At 43.4% G+C, this 20,429-nt stretch overlaps 1 protein-coding gene across 3 annotated transcripts in view; it reads right to left on the bottom strand.

Annotated features, from left to right (window-relative positions):
• LOC137375459 (polyhomeotic-like protein 3) overlaps positions 1 to 20,429 on the bottom strand; it is a 102,994-nt gene that overhangs the window by 12,067 nt on the left and 70,498 nt on the right. For all 3 annotated transcript variants that reach the window (XM_068042741.1, XM_068042743.1, XM_068042742.1), the window contains 3 exons: positions 20,069 to 20,316; positions 16,109 to 16,277; positions 13,118 to 13,232 (listed from right to left, as the gene is read on the bottom strand). In XM_068042741.1, coding sequence (XP_067898842.1) covers positions 13,118 to 13,232; positions 16,109 to 16,277; positions 20,069 to 20,316 — 532 coding nt within the window. The remainder of the gene's footprint in view (positions 1 to 13,117; positions 13,233 to 16,108; positions 16,278 to 20,068; positions 20,317 to 20,429) is intronic.

Genomic DNA, 20,429 nt, shown 5'->3' with positions numbered 1-20,429 from the left:
GAGCTTGCTGTGCAAAAATTTATTGCTCCATTTCCTACATTACAAGTGACTGCACTTCCAAAGTACTTCACTGGCTGTAAATCACTTTGGGATGTCCTAAGGGTATGCTGCTGCTTGCAGCTACTCCTACCAGGAGATCTGCTGTCATGGTCGACTATGACTTTCCATGACTATGGGGCTTATGCTGTGAGGTCCTAGACTCTTCACAGGTGACTGGCGACATTGCCTTACTAAGCGTCATAACTGTGCCCTTAGGTGTGTCACACACCTTGCTAGTCTCTGCTTTCTGAGCCATTATCCTACTAACTTGTAGGGATCTTCTGCCTGTTCCGCCATTACCAGTTGTCATGAACATGAGAAAGGGTGACGTCCCTGCACCACACCAGCCGAAGCTGACGGGCCCAGCACTTTTACACGACTGCCGAGTCGAGGTGCTGGGCTATGGCCACTGGTGTGCACAACCAGCTATTTGGAGTAATAAGTGAGAGTTGGAAAGTTGTGGGACCTCGGTTTCCCCTACCCACACCCCTTTTGACATGGGTGTGCAGCTTGGCAGGGGATCAAGGGTATGAGCCCTCGCAAACATCTCCCATTTACCCAGAAGGGCATGAAAGATGCTTTATAAATGCAAGTCTTTCTTCATAAATGTTAAGGTTTTAATTTCCTAGTCCCGCACAGTGTGACTTCACTTCATGGGTAGCTCCAGTGTTCTCATTCTCCACATCAAGTATGCTGGTGACACATTCTTGTTGAAAAGTAATATGGTTTTAGTGCGATCTTTTTCAAAGACGTTGGGGTTGTTTTCTTGGAGCAGAGAAGTTTAAGGGGAGATTTAATACAGCTGGTCAAAATTATGAATGGTTTTGATGAGAGTATCACAGAATCAATCACAGAGAGATACAGCACTGAAACAGGCCCTTCGGCCCACCAAGTCTGTGCCGACTAACTACCACCCATTTATACTTCTTCTTCTTCTTCTTTGGCCTCCTTATCTCGAGAGACAATGGGTAAGCGCCTGGAGGTGGTCAGTGGTTTGTGGAGCAGCGCCTGGAGTGGCTATAAAGGCCAATTCTAGAGTGACAGGCTCTTCCACAGGTGCTGCAGAAAAATTTGTTTGTCGGGGCTGTTACACAGTTGGCTCTCCCCTTGCGCCTCTGTCTTTTTTCATGGCAACTACTAAGTCTCTTCGACTCGCCACACTTTAGCCCCGCCTTTATGGCTGCCCGCCAGCTCTGGCGAACGCTGGCAACTGACTCCCATGACTTGTGATCAATGTCGCAAGATTTCATGTCACGTTTGCAGACGTCTTTAAAGCGGAGACATGGACGGCCGGTGGGTCTGATACCAGTGGCGAGCTTGCTGTACAATGTGTCTTTGGGGATCCTGCCGTCTTCCATGCGGCTCACATGGCCAAGCCATCTCAAGCGTCGCTGACTCAGTAGTGTGTATAAGCTGGGGATGTTGGCCACCTCGAGGACTTCTGTGTTGGAGATACGGTCCTGCCACCTGATGCCAAAGATTCTCCGGAGGCAGCGAAGATAGAATGAATTGAGACGTCGCTCTTGGCTGACATACGTTGTCCAGGCCTCGCTGCCATAGAGCAAGGTACTGAGGACACAGGCTTGATACACTCGGACTTTTGTGTTCCGTGTCAGTGCGCCATTTTCCCACACTCTCTTGGCCAGTCTGGACATAGCAGTGGAAGCCTTTCCCATGCGCTTGTTAATTTCTGCATTGAGAGACAGTTTACTGGTGATAGTTGAGCCTAGGTAGGTGAACTCTTGAACCACTTCCAGAGCGTGGTCGCCGAAATTGATGGATGGAGCATTTCTGACGTCCTGCCCCATGATGTTTATTTTCTTGAGGTTGATGGTTAGGCCAAATTCATTGCAGGCAGCCGCAAACCTGTCGATGAGACTGCAGGCACTCTTCAGTGTGAGATGTTAAAGCAGCATCGTCAGCAAAGAGGAGTTCCCTGATGAGGACTTTCCGTACTTAGAACTTCGCTCTTAAGACAGGCAAGGTTGAACAACCTGCCCCCTGATCTTGTGTGGAGGAAAATTCCTTCTTCAGAGGACTTGAACGCATGTGAAAGCAGCAGGGAGAAGAAAATCCCAAAAAGTGTGGGTGCGAGAACACAGCCCTGTTTCACGCCACTCAGGATAGGAAAGGGCTCTGATGAGGAGCCACCATGTTGAATTGTGCCTTTCGTATTGTCATGGAATGAGGTGATGATAATTAGTAGCTTTGGTGGGCATCCAATCTTTTCTAGTAGTCTGAAGAGACCACGTCTGCTGACGAGGTCAAAGGCTTTGGTGAGATCAATGAAAGCAATGAAAGCCACCCATTTATACTAATTCTACATTAATCCCATATTCCCTTACATCCCCACCTTCCCTCAATTCTCCTACCACCTACCTACACTAGGGGCAATTTACAATGGCCAATTTACCTATCAACCTGCAAGTCTTTGGCTGTGGGAGGAAACCGGAGTACCCGGCAGAAACCCACGCGGTCACAGGGAGGACTTGCAAACTCCACACAGGCAGTACCCAGAACCGAACCTGGGTCACTGGAGCTGTGAGGCTGCGGTGCTAACCACTGCGCCACTGTGCCGCCCCATAGGGAGAAACTTTCCACTGATTGGAGGGACAGTAACCAGGGGCCATAGATTTAAGAGAATTGGCAAAAGAGAAAGAGGGGAGATGAGGAGAATTTTTTTTAATGCATGAGTTGTGATAAAAGGAAAAAAAGACTTGCATTTATATAGCACTTTTCACAACCAATGGATGTCTCAAAGCACTTTACAGTCAATGAAGTACTTTTGAAGTGTAGTCACTGTTGTAATGTAGGAAATGTGGCTGACAATTTTCGCACAGCAAGCTCCCACAAATAGCAATGTGATAACGACCAGATAATCTGTTTTTGTGATGTTGATAGAGGGATAGATATTGGCCAGAACACTGGGGATAACTCCCTGCTCTTCTTCGAACTAGTGCCATGGGATCTTTTTACATCCACCTGAACAGGCAGATGGTCTGGAATCCACTGCCTGAAAGGGTAGTGGAAGTGCATTCAGTAACAATTTGCAAAAGAAAATTGGATATACGCTTGAAAATGAATAAATTTGCAGGGCTACGGCGAAAGAGGAGGGGTCTGGGACTTATCGGCTAGCTCTTAATCAGAGTGCTTTGTTGGTAAAGGAATGGGGTTGGGGATGTGGTTGTGAATGGTGTTGAGGTTGAGTTTGCAGTTGGAGTGGGGGATGAGGATGTGGTTGGGGTTGACGATAGGATTGGATTTAGGTTTGGGGTTAGGGATGTTGATGTGTTTGGGTTGGGTTTGGGTTTGGGCGTGTGGTTTGGGATGGGAATGGGGATGGGGGATGAGTTTGGGGTCAGGCTTTGTGATTGGGGTTCCCTGGGCAGGGTCAAACCTAAAGAAAAAGAGTTAATAAAGTGAGTGTTCAAATAGTCATTTGGTAGTGCAGAACTTGAGTATTACTGAAAACAGAGACATTTTGTCAAAGCTTTTTGTCTTGCACTCATCAGGACAAATTGCAAGAATACCAATGTAAGGGAAGCAACAAATTTATACTATATGAGAAGAGAGTGCCGATTGGTTGGCAAGTGGACTCTGATTGGTAGACGTGTTGCCATGGTGACTGACAGTTAACTGCCAAGCTTTGTTTGAAATTTAAACCAGGCAGCTTGAATCTGATTGGTTAAGGCATTGCCCTATGGAATGAATCAGCGAATGGCTGTCACTTATTTTGTTTAGCTGAAACAGGCGCAATGTGTGTACATGTTCTTTCTGTCTGCAAAGAACAGGGCCCTGTGTATTAATACATGTAGTTTCCAGTATGCGCAAATGCATCACACTGCGAGCCTGACTGATGACCTTAAATTGGTTGTCAGCATAACTCTTAGCACACTGAGGAATATTTAGCAAATGTTATCCAATCGCGGAATCACATCTAATGTTGGACACTGTTTGGGTACGGTTTGTACCTTGCCCGTTGCGAACAGCAGAAGGGTCATGTTGTTTGATCCACCAGTCTTTGGGGCATACAGCTCATATACCTAGCATCACATTGGCATTGAAGTTCATATATCACATTACTCATTTGTGTTATAGACAGAACGTCTTTTTGGCTTGATGGTAGCATCCTGTTAGTGGCGAACACCACATGTGCTGCTACTGCATTGCAGCAGTTTGAAACAGCAGTAGCAGCGACTGGACAGCATTTGCTAAATAATCCACAGTGTGCTAAGAATTACGCTGACAACCAATTTAAGATGGTCAGTCAGTGTGGTGCATTTGCATATAATGGAAGTTCCATATATTAATACAAAGTGCCCTGTTAATACACACGTTGCGCCTATATGTTAATACACACTGTCAGTCACCATAAACCGGTGCATTCTCCAGGGCAACGCCTCTACCAATCAGAGTCCACTTGCCAACCAAATAGCACTCTCTTCTCATATAGTATAAATTTGTTGCTTCCCTTACATTGGTATCCTTGTGTATGTCCTGATGAGTGCACGACAAAAAGCTTCGACAAAATGTCTCTGTTTTCAGCAATGCTAATGTGAGTGTTGGTCCTTTAGCGAGTGAGTCTGGGGAATTTATAATGGAAAATAAGAAAATGGCAAAGGAATTGAACAGATTTTTTGCATCTGTCTTCATTGTAGAGGATACAAATAACATCCCAGAAATAATTGCAAATCAAAGTTGAAAGGGAGGGAGGAATTTAAACAATTACCATCAACAGGGAAAGGGTACTGAGAAAATTATTGGAACTAAAAGCTGTCAAGTCCCCAGGTCCTGCTGGACTTCATCTTAGGGTCTTCAAAGAAGTGGCTACTGAGATAGTGGATGCATTGCTTTTAATTTTCCAAAACTCCCTAGATTCTGGAAAAGTCCCATCAGATTGAACAATAGTGAATGTAACTCCGCTATTCAAGAAAGTAATGGGGGCAGCACAGTGGCGCAGTGGTTAGCACCGCAGCCTCACAGCTCCAGTGACCCGGGTTCAATTCTGGGTACTGCCTGTGTGGAGTTTGCAAGTTCTCCCTGTGTCTGCGTGGGTTTCCTCCGGGTGCTCTGGTTTCCTCCCACATGCCAAAGACTTGCAGGTTGATAGGCAAATTGGCCATTAGCAATTGCCCCTAGTATAGGTAGGTGGTAGGGAAATATAGGGACAGGTGGGGATGTGGTAGTAATATGGAATTAGTGTAGGATTAGTATAAATGGGTGGTTGATGGTCGGCACAGACTCGGTGGGCCGAAGGGCCTGTTTCAAACTAAACTAAAACTAAACTAATTTCCAGCTTTCTGTCTTTCTCCTTTCTTGACTTCATCATTTTCCCCATGACAGATGTTAAGTCTATTAGTAAGGAGGTTATAGCAGGTAATTTAGAAAATCTCAATGTAATCAGGCAGAGTCAACATGGTTTTGTGAAAGGGAAATCGTGTTTGACTAACTTATTAGAGTTCTTTGATCAAGTAACAAGCAACATGGATAAAGGGGAATCTGTGGATGTGGTGTACTTGGATTTCCAGAAGGCATTTGACAAGGTGCTACATCAAAGGTTACTAAACAAAATAAGAGTCCATGGTATAGGGGGTATTAGCATGGATAGAGGATTGGTTAGCTAACAGGAAACAGAGTGTAGGTGTAAATGGGTCATTTTCAGATTGGCAGGTTGTAACTAGTGGAGTGCCACAGGGATCAGTTCTGCAGCCTCAACTATTTACAAGCTATATCAATGACTTGGATGAAGGGACATACTGTATGGTTGCTAAATTTGTTGATGACACAAAGATAGGTAAGAGAGTAAGTTGTGAATAGGACATAAGGAGTTTGCAAAGGGATATAGATAGGTTAAATGAGTGGGAAAAGATTTGTCAGATGGCGTATAATGTGGGAAAGTGTGAACTTGTCTACTTTGGGCAGAAAATAGAAAAGCAACATATTTATTTAAATGGAGAGCAATTCCAGAACTTTGAGATGCAGAGGGATCTGGGTGTCCTAGTAGAGGAAACATAAAAAGGTAGTATGCGGGTACAGCAAGTGATTAAGAAGGCAAATACAATGTTTTTATTTATTGCAAGGGGAATAGCATATGAAAGTAAAGATGTTTTGCTCCAGTTGTACATAATCACAGAATTGTTACAGCACAGAAGGAGGCCATTTGGCCCATCGTGTCCGCACCGGCTCTCCGAATGAGCAATTCACCTAGTGCCACTCCCCCGCCTTCTCCCCGTAACCGTGCACATTCTTCCTTTGCATGCAACGGTCCAATTCCCTTTGGAATGCTTCAATTGAACCTGCCTCCACCACACTCTCAGGAAATGCATTCCAGACCTTAACTATTCGCTGCGTGAAAAGTTTTTTCTCGTGTTGCTTTTGTTCTTTTACCAAATACTTTAAATCTGTGCCCTCTTGTTCTCGATCCTTTCACGAGTTGGAACAGTTTCTCCCCATCTACTCTGTCCAGACCCCTCATGATTTTAAATACCTCTATCAAATCTCGTCTCAACCTTCTCTTCTCCAAGGAAAACAGTCCTAACTTCTCCAATCTATCTTCATAACTGAAATTCCTCATCCCTGGAACCATTCTCATGAATCTTTTCTGCAGCCTCTCGAATGCCTTCACAACCTTCCTGAAGTGCAGTACCCAGAACTGGACGCAATACTTCAGCTGAGGCCAAACTAGTGTCTTATACAAGTTCAACAGAACTTCCTTGCTCTTGTACTCTGTGCCCCTATTAATAAAGCCCAGGATACTGTATGCTTTATTAACTGCTCTCTCAACCTGTCCTGCCACATTCAATGACTTATGCACATATACACCCACGTCCCTCTGCTCCTGCACCAGCTTGAGAATTTTACCCTTGCCCTGTACACCAAGGTCTAAGTCATCATTATATATCAGGAAAAGCAAGGGTCCCAACAGTGACCTCTGGGGAACTCCATTACAAACCTTCCTCCAGCCCGCAAAACATCCATTAACCACTACTCTTTGTTTGCTGTCACTCAGGCAATTCCGTATCCATGTTGCTATTGTCCCGTTTATTCCATGAGCTATAACTTTGCTCACAAGTCTGTTGTGTGGCACTGTATCAAATGCCTTTTGAAATTCCATGTACACCACATCAACTGCATTGCCCTCATCAACTCTCTCTGTCACCTCTTCAAAAAAAACTCCAGCAAGTTGTTAAACATGATTTTCCCTTAAGAAATCCATGCTGGCTTTCTTTAATTAACCCGCATTTGTCCATGTGACAATTAATTTTGTCCCGAATTAATCTTTCTCGAAGTTTACCCACCACCAAAGTTAAAGTGACTGGCCTGCAGTGGCTGGGCTTATATTTACACCCTCTTTTGAACAAGGGTGTAAGATTTGCAATTCTCCATTCATCTAGCACCACCCCCCCGAGTCTAAGGAAGACTGAAAAACTATGGCCAACGCCTTCACAATTTCCACTATCACTTCCTTCAGTATCCTTGGATGCATCTCATCCGGTCCTGGTGCCTCATCCACTTTAAGTACAGACAGCCTATCCAACATCTCTTCCTTATCAATTTTAAACCCTTCTAGTGTCTGAATTACCTCCTCTTTCACCATTGCCTGATGCAAAGTATTCATTTAATACCTCAGCTACGCCCTCTGCCTCCATGTGCAAATCCCTTGTTGGTCACTAATCGGTCCCACTCCTCCTTACCCTTTTGCTATTCATATGTCTATAGAAAACTTTGGGATTCACTTTTTGTTAGCTGCTAGTCTCTGTTCATACTCTCTCTTTGCTTTTCTTATTTGCTTTTTCACTTCCCCTCTGAACCTTCTATATTCAGCCTGGTTCTCAATAGTATTTTCTACCTGCCATCTGTCATAAGTGCACTTTTTCTTGTTTATCTTAATCACTTTTGTCATCCAGGGAGGTCTGGATTTGTTTATCTATCTTTCCCCTTCGAGGGAACATACCTTGACTGTGCCCGAACTGCCTATTGTTCAGCTACTGTTTTTCCTGCCAACCTTTGACTCTAATTTATTCTTCCCAGACCCATTCTTTGCCCACTGGAGTCGGCCTTGCCCCAGTTAATAATTCTTACTCTGGATTGTTCTTGTCCTTTTCCATAGTAAGCCTAAACCTTATGATACAATGATCGCTGTCCCCTAAATGTTCTCCCACTGACACTTGATCCACTTGTTCCATCTCATTTGCAAGAACCAAGTCCTTTCAGCAGTGGAACTCGAAACATACTGCTGTAGAAAATTTTCCTGAACACACTCTAGGAACTCTTGCTCCTCAATGCCCTTTACACTACTGCTACCCCAGTCCATATTTGGATAATTAAAGCCCCCCATATCTTTGCACCTCTCTGTAATTTCCTTGCAAATTTGTTCCTCTATGATCGTTCCTACTAACTGGTGGCCCATAGACAACACCAAGCAATGTAACTGCACCATTTTTGTTCCTTAGCTCTCGCCAAATTGTTTCTGTCCTAGACTCCTCTGGGACATTCTTTTTCTCCAGTACTGCAATGCTCTCCTTAATCAATACTGCCATCGCTCACCCTTTTTTCCCTTACTACCTTTCCTGAACACCTAGTATCCAGGAATATTTAATACCCAGTCTTTCCCTTCTTTGAGACAGGTCTCTGTTATAGCCAGAACATCATATTTTCAGTCTGTGCCTGTACTCATGAATCTTATTAACAACACTCCGTGCCTTCACATACATGCACATTAACCCTGATTTAGACTTTATTACTTTCTCCCTTACTCTGACCCCACCTAATAACTTACTATTCTCTACTCTCATGCTATCTCTACCAGTATACTGTGCACCTTGATATTCCTCTCTGATACTTCCTCCTGGTTCCCACAGCCTTGCCAAGTTATTTTAAATCCTCCCCAATAACACTAGCAAATCGCCCCCTAAGGAAATTTCTCCCAGCTCTGTTCAGGTGCAACCCGTCTCGCCTGTACAGGTCCCATCTTCTCCAGACCTGGTCCCAGTGGCCCAGGAATCTAAATCCCTCCCTCCTGCACCATCTTTCCACCCACACATTCATCTGCACTATTCTCCTATTTCTATACTCATTTACCTGTGGTGCTGGGAGTAATTCGGAGATTTCTACTTTTGAGGTCCTGCTTGCCAATTTCTTACCTAGCTCAGTTCTGCAAGGCCACATCCCTCTTCCTACCTACGTCATTGGTACCAACGTTGACCATGACTGTTGGCCGTTCACCTTCCCCCCCTCAGGGTGCTCTCCAGCCATTTAGTCACATCCTTGACCCTGACATCAGGGAGGCAACACACCATCCTGGATTCACGTCTGCAGCCACAGAAAAGCCTGTCTGTTCCCCTGACTATCAAATCTCCTATCACTATCGCTCTTCCAGTATTCTTTGTGCCCCCCTGTGCAGCTGAGACACCCGTGGCGCCATGGCCTTGACTCTGGCTGCACTCGCCAGATGAACCATCACTTTCGTCAATATTCAGAATTGAATACCTGTTGGAGAGTGAGACGCATTCAGGGATCTCCTGCACTACCTGCCTGTTTCTTCTTGACTCTCTGGCAGTCACCCATTCCCTCTCTCCCTGCATACTCTTAAGCTGCAGGTGACCACATCTATATACGGTGCTATTCATGAAGCTGTCATCCTCACGAATGCACTGCAGTGATGCCAGCTGCTGCTCAAGTTCCGAAACTTGGAGCTCAAGCTGCTGCAACTGACAATACTTCCTACATATATGGTTATCCAGATATGAGAAGCATCCTGGAGTTGCCACATAGCACAGGATGTGCACTCTAGAGGTTGGAACAGCCCTGTCATTCCTGTATCTGTTAGTTAATAACCTTGATATTGCTAATAAATCTTTACCAATAAAAATAAACCTTACTATTATTAGTAAACCTTACTAATGTTAATAAACCTTATTAATACTGAAAAACCCTACTAATACTTAATACACCTAATTAGTAGTAATAAACCTTACCTTAAAAAAAAAGACACACCAGTTTATTTCCTAGTTTCCTAGGAAATTGCTGAGACCACATCTGGAGTACTGCGTATGGTTTTGGTCTCCTTACTTAAGAAAGGGTATAATTGCATTGGAAGCATTTCAGAGAAGGATCACTCGACTGATTCCAGGGATGAGAGGGTTATCTGATGAGGAAAGGTTGAACAGCTTGGGTCTGTATTCACTGGAGTTTAGAAGGATGAGAGGTGATCTTACTGAAACATCTGAAAAGTCCTGAGGGGACTTGACAGGGTGGATACTGAAAGGATGTTTCCCCTTGTGGGAGAGATTAAAACTAAGGGGCACAGTTTAAAAATAAAGGGTATCCCATTTAAGACAGAGATGAGGAGAAATATTTTCTCTCATAGGGTCTTGAGTCTGTGGAACTCTCTTCTCCGACGAGCAGTGGAGGCAGGGTCATTGAATGTTTTTAAGTAGAGGTAGACAGATTCTTGACAAACAAGGGAATCAAATGGTATTGGGGGTAGGCAGGAAAGTGGAGTTGAGTCCACAAACAGATCAGCCATGATCTTATAGAATGGTGGAGCAGGCTCGAGGGGCCAAATCGCCTTCCCCTGCTCCTAGTTTGTATATATTATATGTGGGTGGCAGTCTATGAGCTATGTTTGCAATGCTTGGTGTGCAGTGTGATCTGTGATGCTTCCTCTCAAATCAGGCTGTCATTCCCTTGGTGGAGGTGGCTTGTGGACCCTGGTGGGAGTCTGTTGTACAGATCTGGGAGAATATTTTAATCAGATTGACCATGGAAAGCTACAGATCCACTTCCGTTCATTTTAGTCAGGGAAAGTGAACCATTATTTATGGGTCAATGACTTTCAAAACAAGTCACCAGGTCAATAAAATGCATTTAAGAGGAAGCTAGATAAGTGCATGAGGGAGAAAGGAATAGAAGGATATGTAGATAGGGTTAGATGAAGTAAGATGGGAGGAGTTTCATGTGGAGCGCCAACACTGGCACAGACCAGTTGAACCAAATAACCTGTTTCTGTGCTCTAAACCCAATATCATTCTATGTAATTAGTAAAGAGAAGGCAGAATGATGTAACACATCACCAGTTGCATCAGCCATGAAAAACATTTATTCTGAAAAGAACTAATAATGGCAAAACTAGCTGATCTCCAGTACATTCAAGTCTACTGGAATGCAAACCTTTCTTGGCAGCTGGCATTATATTGTTACTGTGGCTATCTTCTAGTTTTGTGGAATCCACCAGCCCTCCCGAGAACTCTGGCCCCCAACTCTGGCCTCCTGTGCATCCCCTGACTTTCTTTGCCACACCACTGGCGGGCCATGCCTTCAGGTGCCTTGGCCCTAAGTTCAGTAATTCCCTCCCTAAATCTCTCTGCTTCAACCTGTCTCTCCTCCTTTAAGAAGCTGCTTAAAAAACTACCTCTTTGACCAACCTGTTCTACTATCTCCTTTTGTGGCTATGTGTCAATTCATGTTTAGCGCCTTGGAACATTTTACTACTTTAAAGGTGTTGTATAAATACAAGTTTAGTTGTTGGGACTCAGTGTATTTTAAACTGTGTGATGCAACAGACAATATAATCCTTCTCCGAGGAAAAAAATCTACAACCCACGTGTTAAACGCAGTTACCCAATATATACTGCTGCCTCATTTTACTGTTTTTGTCTACTGGCTCACGAAGTGTTTTACCAGCTAAGGCCACTTAAAGATGCTGGCTCAAATCTGGTTTGGGAGATTAGTAGATCAAATTTCTGTTGAACAGAAACAATTCCAGCTGTTTCCCATTCCAGGCAAGCCATCTTAATTCAAGGGAACAAAAAAAACAGTAGATTAAACATACAGGAGACACTGTGTGACGCTGAAAGTCGAACTGATCACACAAAGTAAGAAGACCGCACATACAATTGAGTGGCGAATACCCTGCTTATTGATCAGACTACATCTTCAGTAGAGCCCGGAAATTGTAATACAACTAGAGAATGCTTAATGTGTTTACATGACATTTCTCATTACTATTTTTAAGGGGTTTACAGCTATGTTCATGTAGGAATACAGTATGAACATGTTATGCATTTATAGCTTATTACTGCAAACAGTAACGAGGCTTATAAGCACGTTACTTTTAAACAAATGAAGTAGTTTGATAAAGGAGATGTGTGGACATATTTTGTGAAAAAAGCTACATTTAGAGTATAAAGTTACAATTAAATAGTTGCTTAATTATTGTAAAGACAATTACCTGGTTTATCAAAAAGATAACTAATTTATTGAAAAGTGTCATGCTCACGCAAGGAGAAATTATGAACTATATAATGAACTTATGAAACAAACCCAAACAGACTTGAGGCGTGTCAAAGTAGCCCAGATTCAAGCTGACCAGTCAGGAGAAAGCATTGTGACCAGCAACGGCACTGCGCAACTAAAGCAGCAGCGCGTTCTGGAACAATCGAAGCGGAATCAGTGTTGGTTTTAATTCAGTTATTCATTCAAAAGTGAGAATTCCATCTATTCCAGTGAAGAGGAAGGACCCTGCCTATGATCACTATCTTTAAACTACATGTAGGCAGAGACTGGAGTTGGCCTTGAACTCCCTACCTGAGAAATGTTTTCGCCATTGAGCTGAAACTAAATTATAACAAGAGAAGTCTGCAACAACACATCCATCCTTCTGAACCATCCGAGTTCAGAAAAACCAGAAAAAAAAGGAAAAACCAAGCCTGCACCTTTTCAAGTCATCCCCCCCCCCCGGGGAAAAGCAGGTTTTACAGCGTACTCTTTCTAAAGCCATCAGAACTAAATGCATGTTATCTTTTACTGTCTATCTTTTCTTATATATGTGTATATTTTCGGGTGTTGTATAATAAGCATTTATCTTTCTTTTAAACTTATGAGAAAAGCCGTCATTTGTCTGTATGTCGACCATTAAAAGGGTCAGGGGTTAAAACACTTTTTCAAAAACATGCTGTCACTGGTCAGTGGAGGTGACAAAAGGAGAAACCATCCCTATCATCTCCCACCTGACCGTAACAAAAGATAACTTAATCAGCACGGAAGGACACCAAATACACAAATGTGAGTCTCATACCTTTTAGCGCATGACATAGAGCAGAAACGCTTTGATCTTCTGAATTTGTGAGCATAATCCATTTTCCCACAGAACTCACACTTCAGCATTTCTGGATCACTGCCCTCCATCCCTTCTGAAATTATAAATTAAAAATAAAAAAATAATTCCATGTGGTAACTGATACCTAAAAACAGACTGTTCTGCTGCTTCTGCCCATTTGCTGATCTTCTTGCCCCCTCCCTTCAGATTCATCTCCATTTTCAAGGTTCCCACTTCCATCTTGGCATCCATACCATTTGTACAACGCAAGGGGACTCCAACACACAGTGATACATAGTGACAGATCAAGGGCATAAATCCATGATTTTCTGCACTGCACGATCCTGATCACAAGTGTTCTTGTCAGGAGGAGGAGAAGGGAAATCCAAAAGGGATTTGTCCCCCTTGAAAATAATGTAAGAAACAATGACCTTTTCTGACAACTTATTGCACTACTTTCTCTTGGGTTCTGCCTGATGGCCCCATCTTAATCAGCTTTCATATCAACCCTAATAATAGCAAACAATTTACCTGGGTCAACCTTTCAAGATGAAAGGATCAACAGACAAAGGCCTCGGGGCAGTTAATATAGAGTGGAGGTGGTGGGGTCAGGTGGGGAGGACTCACCCACTCCTTTCCCGTCTCAATCCAAACAACTGCAATTTTAATTGGAGGTGGCAAGAGTACCCTTTTAAATATGTAGATCGGGCCCTAATTATATCATCTGATCTGCAATTTTAAACTGAGCCCAGAGTCAGGCAACAGTTGTGGCTTTCTTGTCAGGCTAAACCTGTTGGCAACGAGAGCCTGAGAAAGAAGAAGCCCAGGAAGGTAAGTTATGTATTTTTAAGTTTTCTGGTGGTGCTAGCCAGAGCAGGAGTGCCCCTCGACTCCAGGATTTCTCCCTTTTGCTTATCAAACTTACCTAAAAATTAACTTGCATTTATGTAGCACAATCCATCACCACAGGAGGTCACAAAGCACTTTACAGTCAGTCAAGTACTTTTGAGGTGTAGTCCCTATTGGGGAACGTGTCAGGCAATTTGCACACAGCAAATTCCCAACAGCAAGGTGATGATGATATGATATCCAGTTTTAGAGATGTTAGTTGAGGAATAAATATTGACCAGGATACCAGACAGAACTCACCTGCTCGTCTACAAAACAGTGTCATGGGACCTTTTATGTCCACCTCAGAGGGCAGATGCAGAGTCAGCTGAAAGACGCGCTTCTGACAGTGCAGCACTGCCTCAATATTGTAACGGAGTGTCAGCCTGGATTATGCGCTCAAGATTCCAAAGTGGGACTTGAACCCACAACCTTCTGAGTCAGAGATAAGAAAGCTACCGACAGAGTCATGGCTGACACCATGGTGTTGGGGACCATTCCTCTGGTCCTCAATGGCTGCCTCCGACCAGCCTCCTGCGGACATCACGGCCATTAAAATCAGGATAATCCATCCTGCTGCCACTCCCAATCAGCATTTCCGCACAGGAGTGAGAATCAAGGCCAAAGTCTCACATTCTCAATCCCCAATGGCTCAATGAGTTTATCTGGGCAGTACCCGATGCACCGAGATCAGGAGGGCTGTGTTAATTCTGCCTCAGCCCGCCCATGTTAGGGAGGGGACGGGATGACTAGGAATCCCATCCCTGATTGGGTGACGATGGGATTGGCTCGACTCTCAACACGACCAGTTTAGGCTCAAGCACTAAGGATGGTAACACAAGGTTTCAAAATGGATCTCATCGAATGACACAGCATAGAAGGAGGCCATTCAGTCTATCGTGCCTATCCCAGCTCTTTGAAAGATCTATTGAATTAGTCCACTCCCCTGCTCTTTCCTCATAGTGCTGCAATATTTTCCTTTTCAACTGCCTTCTGAAAGTTACAATCGAATCCACTTCCACCAACTTTTCGGGCAGTGCATTCCAGATCACAACACCTCTCTGCATAAAAAAAAACTCATCTCCCCTCTGGTTCTTTTTTCAATTATCTAAAATCTGTGTCGTACGGTTACTGACCCTCCTGCCACTGGAAAGTTATTTACACGATCAAAACTCTTCATAATTTTGAACATCTCTATGAATCGCCCATTAACCTTCTCTGCTCTAATTCCAGCTTCTCTAGTCTCTCCACATAACTCAAGTATCTCATCCTTGATTGTATTCTAGGAAATCTCTTCTGCACCCTCTACATGGCCTTGACATCCTCCCTAAAGTGTGGTGCCCAGAATTGGACAGAATACTCCAGCTGAGGTCTGAGAATATAGCTCAGTGTTAGAAAAGGAGCCCTCAACCTTTCCAGGACATATTGAATTCTGTTAAGTAGCTACAAAGAACTCCCAACCTGCTCCAGCTCTTCATGCCACAGTAACACTTTACACTATGGGAAGACTGAACAGGCCGGGGCTCTTTTCTTTGGAAAGCAGAAGGTTAAGAAGTGACCTAATACAGGTCTTTAAAGCTAGGAAAGGGTTTGAAATGATCGGCCTCAAACTGATGTTTCCACTTGTGGGAATGACGAAAACTAGGGGCCATAAATATAAAATAGTCACTAATAAATCCAATAAGGAATTCAGGTCAATCTTCTTTACATAGAGAGTGGTGAGAATGTGGAACTTGCTACCACAGGAAATGGCTGAGGCAGATAGCAAAGATACATTTAAGAGGATGCAAGATAATCATATGAAGGAAAATGGAATAGAAGGTTATGGCAATAGGGTCAGAAGAGTAGATGGGAGTAGGCGAGTGTGGAGCATAAGTGTGGACCCGTTAAGCTGAATGGCTTGCTTCAGTGAGGTAAAATTCGATGTAGCACCTTGTCCCACCTGATTTTAATGTCCATTTTTAATGTTCTTTGAATGGACAGAAAATCAGGCAGGGTGTATAATGGTCAGCGGATTTTGTTACCGCCCGATTTGCAACTTTGCACTTTTTTCCCATGCTCTGCAAGCAACGGTTTACAAACCTTCACCGGTGAGGTCATCCAAATCGCTGTCGAGAGACCCTTCCAGCTGTTTGCCTGCACTGCTCTGGAGCTCACCAACTGACTGGACAGAGGTGGGGGATGTGGCTGGACCTTCGCAGTGCAGCTTCTGTTTGACTGGCTGCTCGGTCAGCAGTGAGGAGCGGCTCACCTGTCAGAGGGAGGTAATTCTAGTCAAGTTATCAAAGTCATCCCATCGAAACTCAACTAATGTGAAACCTTGGGCGCTAAATTATGAGGTTAGGTTACATAGACTGGGCTTTTATTCCCTTGAGTGTAGAAGATTAAGGGGTGATCTAATTGTGTTTAAGGTGATTAAAGGACTTGATAAGGTAGATAGAGAGAAACTACTTCCTCTAGTGGAAAAGTCCAGAACAAGGGAGAAGAACCTTAAAATTAGGGCTAGGCCATTCAGGGGTGATGTCAGGAAACACTTCTTCACACAAAGGGGAGTGGAAATCTGGAACTCTCTCCTCAAAAAAGATATTGAGGCTGGAGGGGATGGGTGTCAATTGAAGATTTCTTAACTGAGACTGACAGATTTTTGGTAAGCAAAGATATTAGGGGTTACAGAATCAAAGCGATTAGATGGAGCTAAGATACAAAGCAACCATGATCCAACTAAGTGGTGGAAGAGGCTTGATGGACTGAATGGCCTACTCCTGTTCCTAAGTGACAAGGGAGAAGAACCTTAAAATTAGGGCTAGGCCATTCAGGGGTGATGTCAGGAAACACTTCTTCACACAAAGGGGAGTGGAAATCTGGAACTCTCTCCTCAAAAAAGATATTGAGGCTGGAGGGGATGGGTGTCAATTGAAGATTTCTTAACTGAGACTGACAGATTTTTGGTAAGCAAAGATATTAGGGGTTACAGAATCAAAGCGATTAGATGGAGCTAAGATACAAAGCAACCATGATCCAACTAAGTGGTGGAAGAGGCTTGATGGACTGAATGGCCTACTCCTGTTCCTAAGTGGCAGATAACACCAGCATCTTTGCAAACTAGCTTTGAATTAATCATTAAAAATAGTGAATGGGGAACTAGTGTTCATAATGTCACTGAAATTTAGAATCAGAGAACCTTACAGCACAAATGGAGGCCATTTGGCCCATCATGCTCTTTGTAAACAGAGCTATCCAATTAGTCCCACTTCTGCACTCTTGCACATAGCCCTGTAAATCTTTCCTTTAATTTACCCCAATTTCTGTTCCTAATCTCTCCCTGTCCAGCTGTTCCAAAGCAAGGGGCAACTGACAGACATCAGTAAGTGGACAAGTCTATAACATTTAAGGTTGTAAGGAATTCCCCTTTAACTGAGTAGTATTTTGACCAGCTTTATCAGCCTTTTCACGTTGCATGATTTCAGCTTTTGAACAATCTATACAGCGCAAAATATTAATTCTGTGAGACATATTGTATGTCAGACAAATCTTTTGCTTTATTTAAAATTAGATAAGAATCATAAAGTTCTGCCTGGAATTTCACTATGATCTCCTGACAAGGGAATAAAATGTTGCAGAAAATAAGGTTATTCAGTCAACAGTAACTAACAACAGTAACTCTTCAAAGCAAAAGAAATAGATAGTTTGGCTAAGCCAAGTTTTCTAACCCTACTATCACATCACTGTCCGCTGGGTCAAGAAGAAAAATGAAGTGTACAATTCATTCTGTTCCTTTTTAATATCACATACACAATAAATAACAGATGACAATGATTGTAATTCACTATTTGCGTAGGACAGGCGGTTTTGCAACATGGAATTTCAGGGTCAATAACCCATTCTGGTCACTTCAGGTCCCAGACTCACTTCAGTACTTCTAGTTGTGTTAAAGATCATGAAAGAGGCATTATTAGTTATTTGGGTTCCTTAGTGTACAACAAAACTGAAGAAAGAAATAACTTGCATTTGAAGAGCACCTTTCACAACCATAGGAAGTCCCAAAATGCTTCACAATCAATGAACTAACAACAGACGGTAGTGTAGTGGTTATATTACTGGGCTAGTAAATCAGTGAACTGGAGTAATAACCTGGGAGAACATGAAATGGCAGTTTGAGGAAATTGAATTTAGTTCACATAAATATGGCAACCAAATAAATGCGGTACAAAGCTGGAATCAGCACAAGTGACAATGAAGCTGTTGGATTGTCATTAAAACCCAACTGATTCACTGCTGTCCTTTTAGGAAGGAAACCTACTGTCTTTTCCTGTGACTGCAGAGTGGGCAAAGATCTGGCAAATGGAGTATAACGTGGGAACATGTGAAGTTGTCCATTTTTGCAGGAAGAATAAAAAAGAAGCATATTATCTAAATGGTGAGAGATTGCAGAGCTCTGAGATGCAGAGGGATCTGGGTGTCCTAGTGCACGAATCGCAAAAGGTTAATATGCAGGTTCAGCAAGTCATTAGGAAAGCTAATAGAATGGTATCGTCTATTGTGAGGGGAACTGAAACAAAAGTAGGGAGGTTATGCTTCAGTTATTCAGGGCATTGGCGAGATCAAATCTGGAGTACTGTGTACAGTATTGGTCTCCTTATTTAAGGAAAGATGTAAATGTGTTGGAAGTAGTTCGGAGAAAGTTTACTAGACTAATACCTGGAATGGCCCGGATGTCTTGTGAAGAAAGGTTGGACAGGCTAGGCTTGTATCTGCTGGAGTTTAGGAGAGTAAGAGGTGACTTGATTGAAACATATAAGATCCTGAGGGGTCTTGACATGGTGGATGTAGAAAGGATGTTTCCCCTTGTGGGGGAATCTAGAACTGGGGGTTACTTTTTAAAAATAAGGGGTCACCCATTTAAGACAGAGATGAGCAGAATTTTTTTCTCGCAGAGAGTCGTGAATTTTGGAAGTCTCTTCCTGAAAAGGCAGTGGAGGCAGAGTCTTTAAATATTTTTAAGGAAGAGGTAGATACATTTTTGCTAAGCAAGGGGGTGAATGATTATCAGGGGTAGGCGGGAATGTGGAGCTGAAGTTACAATCAGATCAGCCATGATCTTATTGAATGGTGGAGCAGGCATGAGGGGCCGAGTGGCCTTCTCCTGCTCCTAATTCGTATGTTTGTATGTAACCCATGACCTTGGGCTCAGAGATAACGCAACTACCACTGAGTAACGGCTGACACTACATATTGCTGCTCACTGGAATAACCCTGCAGGACTGAGTCAAAGCTTTGCTGACTAAATTCCCTGCCCAGTCTGAAACTGAGCCACACAGATTCAAGAGTTCTCAGCCTATGTTAAATTAGTTAATCTTCAGCTGGTCCTGAAGCTTCAACACCTGGGGCTAGGGAGGAGACCAAATAACACTTAATTGCCACAGTTCCTGCTCCTGATCACCCTCTAGTGATTGCTGTTGAATAGTTTGTGTGTTGGGTAAGAACGAGTTCTGATGGTCGAATAGCCTGCCAATGTTTACAGTTTTAAATTTTAAGATTCTCATCCTTAATTTTCTAATCACTCTGTGTGCTTGTCCCTCCCCATCTTTGTAATCTCCTCCAGTTCTACAACCCTCCAAGATATCTGCACTCCTCCAATTCTTGCTTCTTGAGCATCTCTGATATAAATTGCTCCACCACTGGTGGCCATGCCTGAGCCCTAATCTCTGGAATTCACTCCCTAAACCTCTCCACCTCTCTCTCCTGCTTTAAGATGCTCCTTAAAACCTATCTCTTTGGCCAGGTTTTTGGTAATCTGTCCCAATATCTTCTTATGTGGCTTTGTGACAAATTTTGTTTGATAATGTTCCTGTGAAGCACCTTGGGACATTTTACTGCGTTTTAGGCATTATATAAATGCAAGCTGTTGTTGGTCTAGGCTGACAGACATTGGGCTGAGGTAGTGGTGGTCAGCAATCTTCTGGCATGAATCAGCACCTTTAAGGGGGAAAATCACTAGGAACATTATTAATAATCCATAATAAAAAGACAATGTCTACTCACTGGGAATGGCTCCAGTCCCTCCTGAATAACGAACCCTTCAATGACATGGGTCAGGATCTGGGGCTTCACGATTGCCTGTGGTGGTTTGTTGTCCGTTCCAGGAAGGTTGCTGGAGGAGACTGCGCCGTTGGGTTTCAGTTTGGCAGGCGGGACAATCAGGGATGAGGGACTGGAGAACCGCAGGGTGTCTGCAGAGGACCTGATTACAGAAGCACTTGCTGAGGTCACGCTTGGCAGCCTTGCTCGTTCTGTAAGACGAAAAAACGCTGCTGATATGATGACGTAAAACCTCTTTTAACAGAATAAATAAAGTGCTTCCATCCAAATAGCTCCTTTCACAATCTCAGGACATCTCAAAATG

The sequence above is a fragment of the Heterodontus francisci genome, chromosome 11 (assembly GCF_036365525.1).
Source record: "Heterodontus francisci isolate sHetFra1 chromosome 11, sHetFra1.hap1, whole genome shotgun sequence".
Classification (NCBI taxonomy): domain Eukaryota; kingdom Metazoa; phylum Chordata; class Chondrichthyes; order Heterodontiformes; family Heterodontidae; genus Heterodontus; species Heterodontus francisci.
This window is presented reverse-complemented; position numbering and strand designations above follow the sequence as displayed.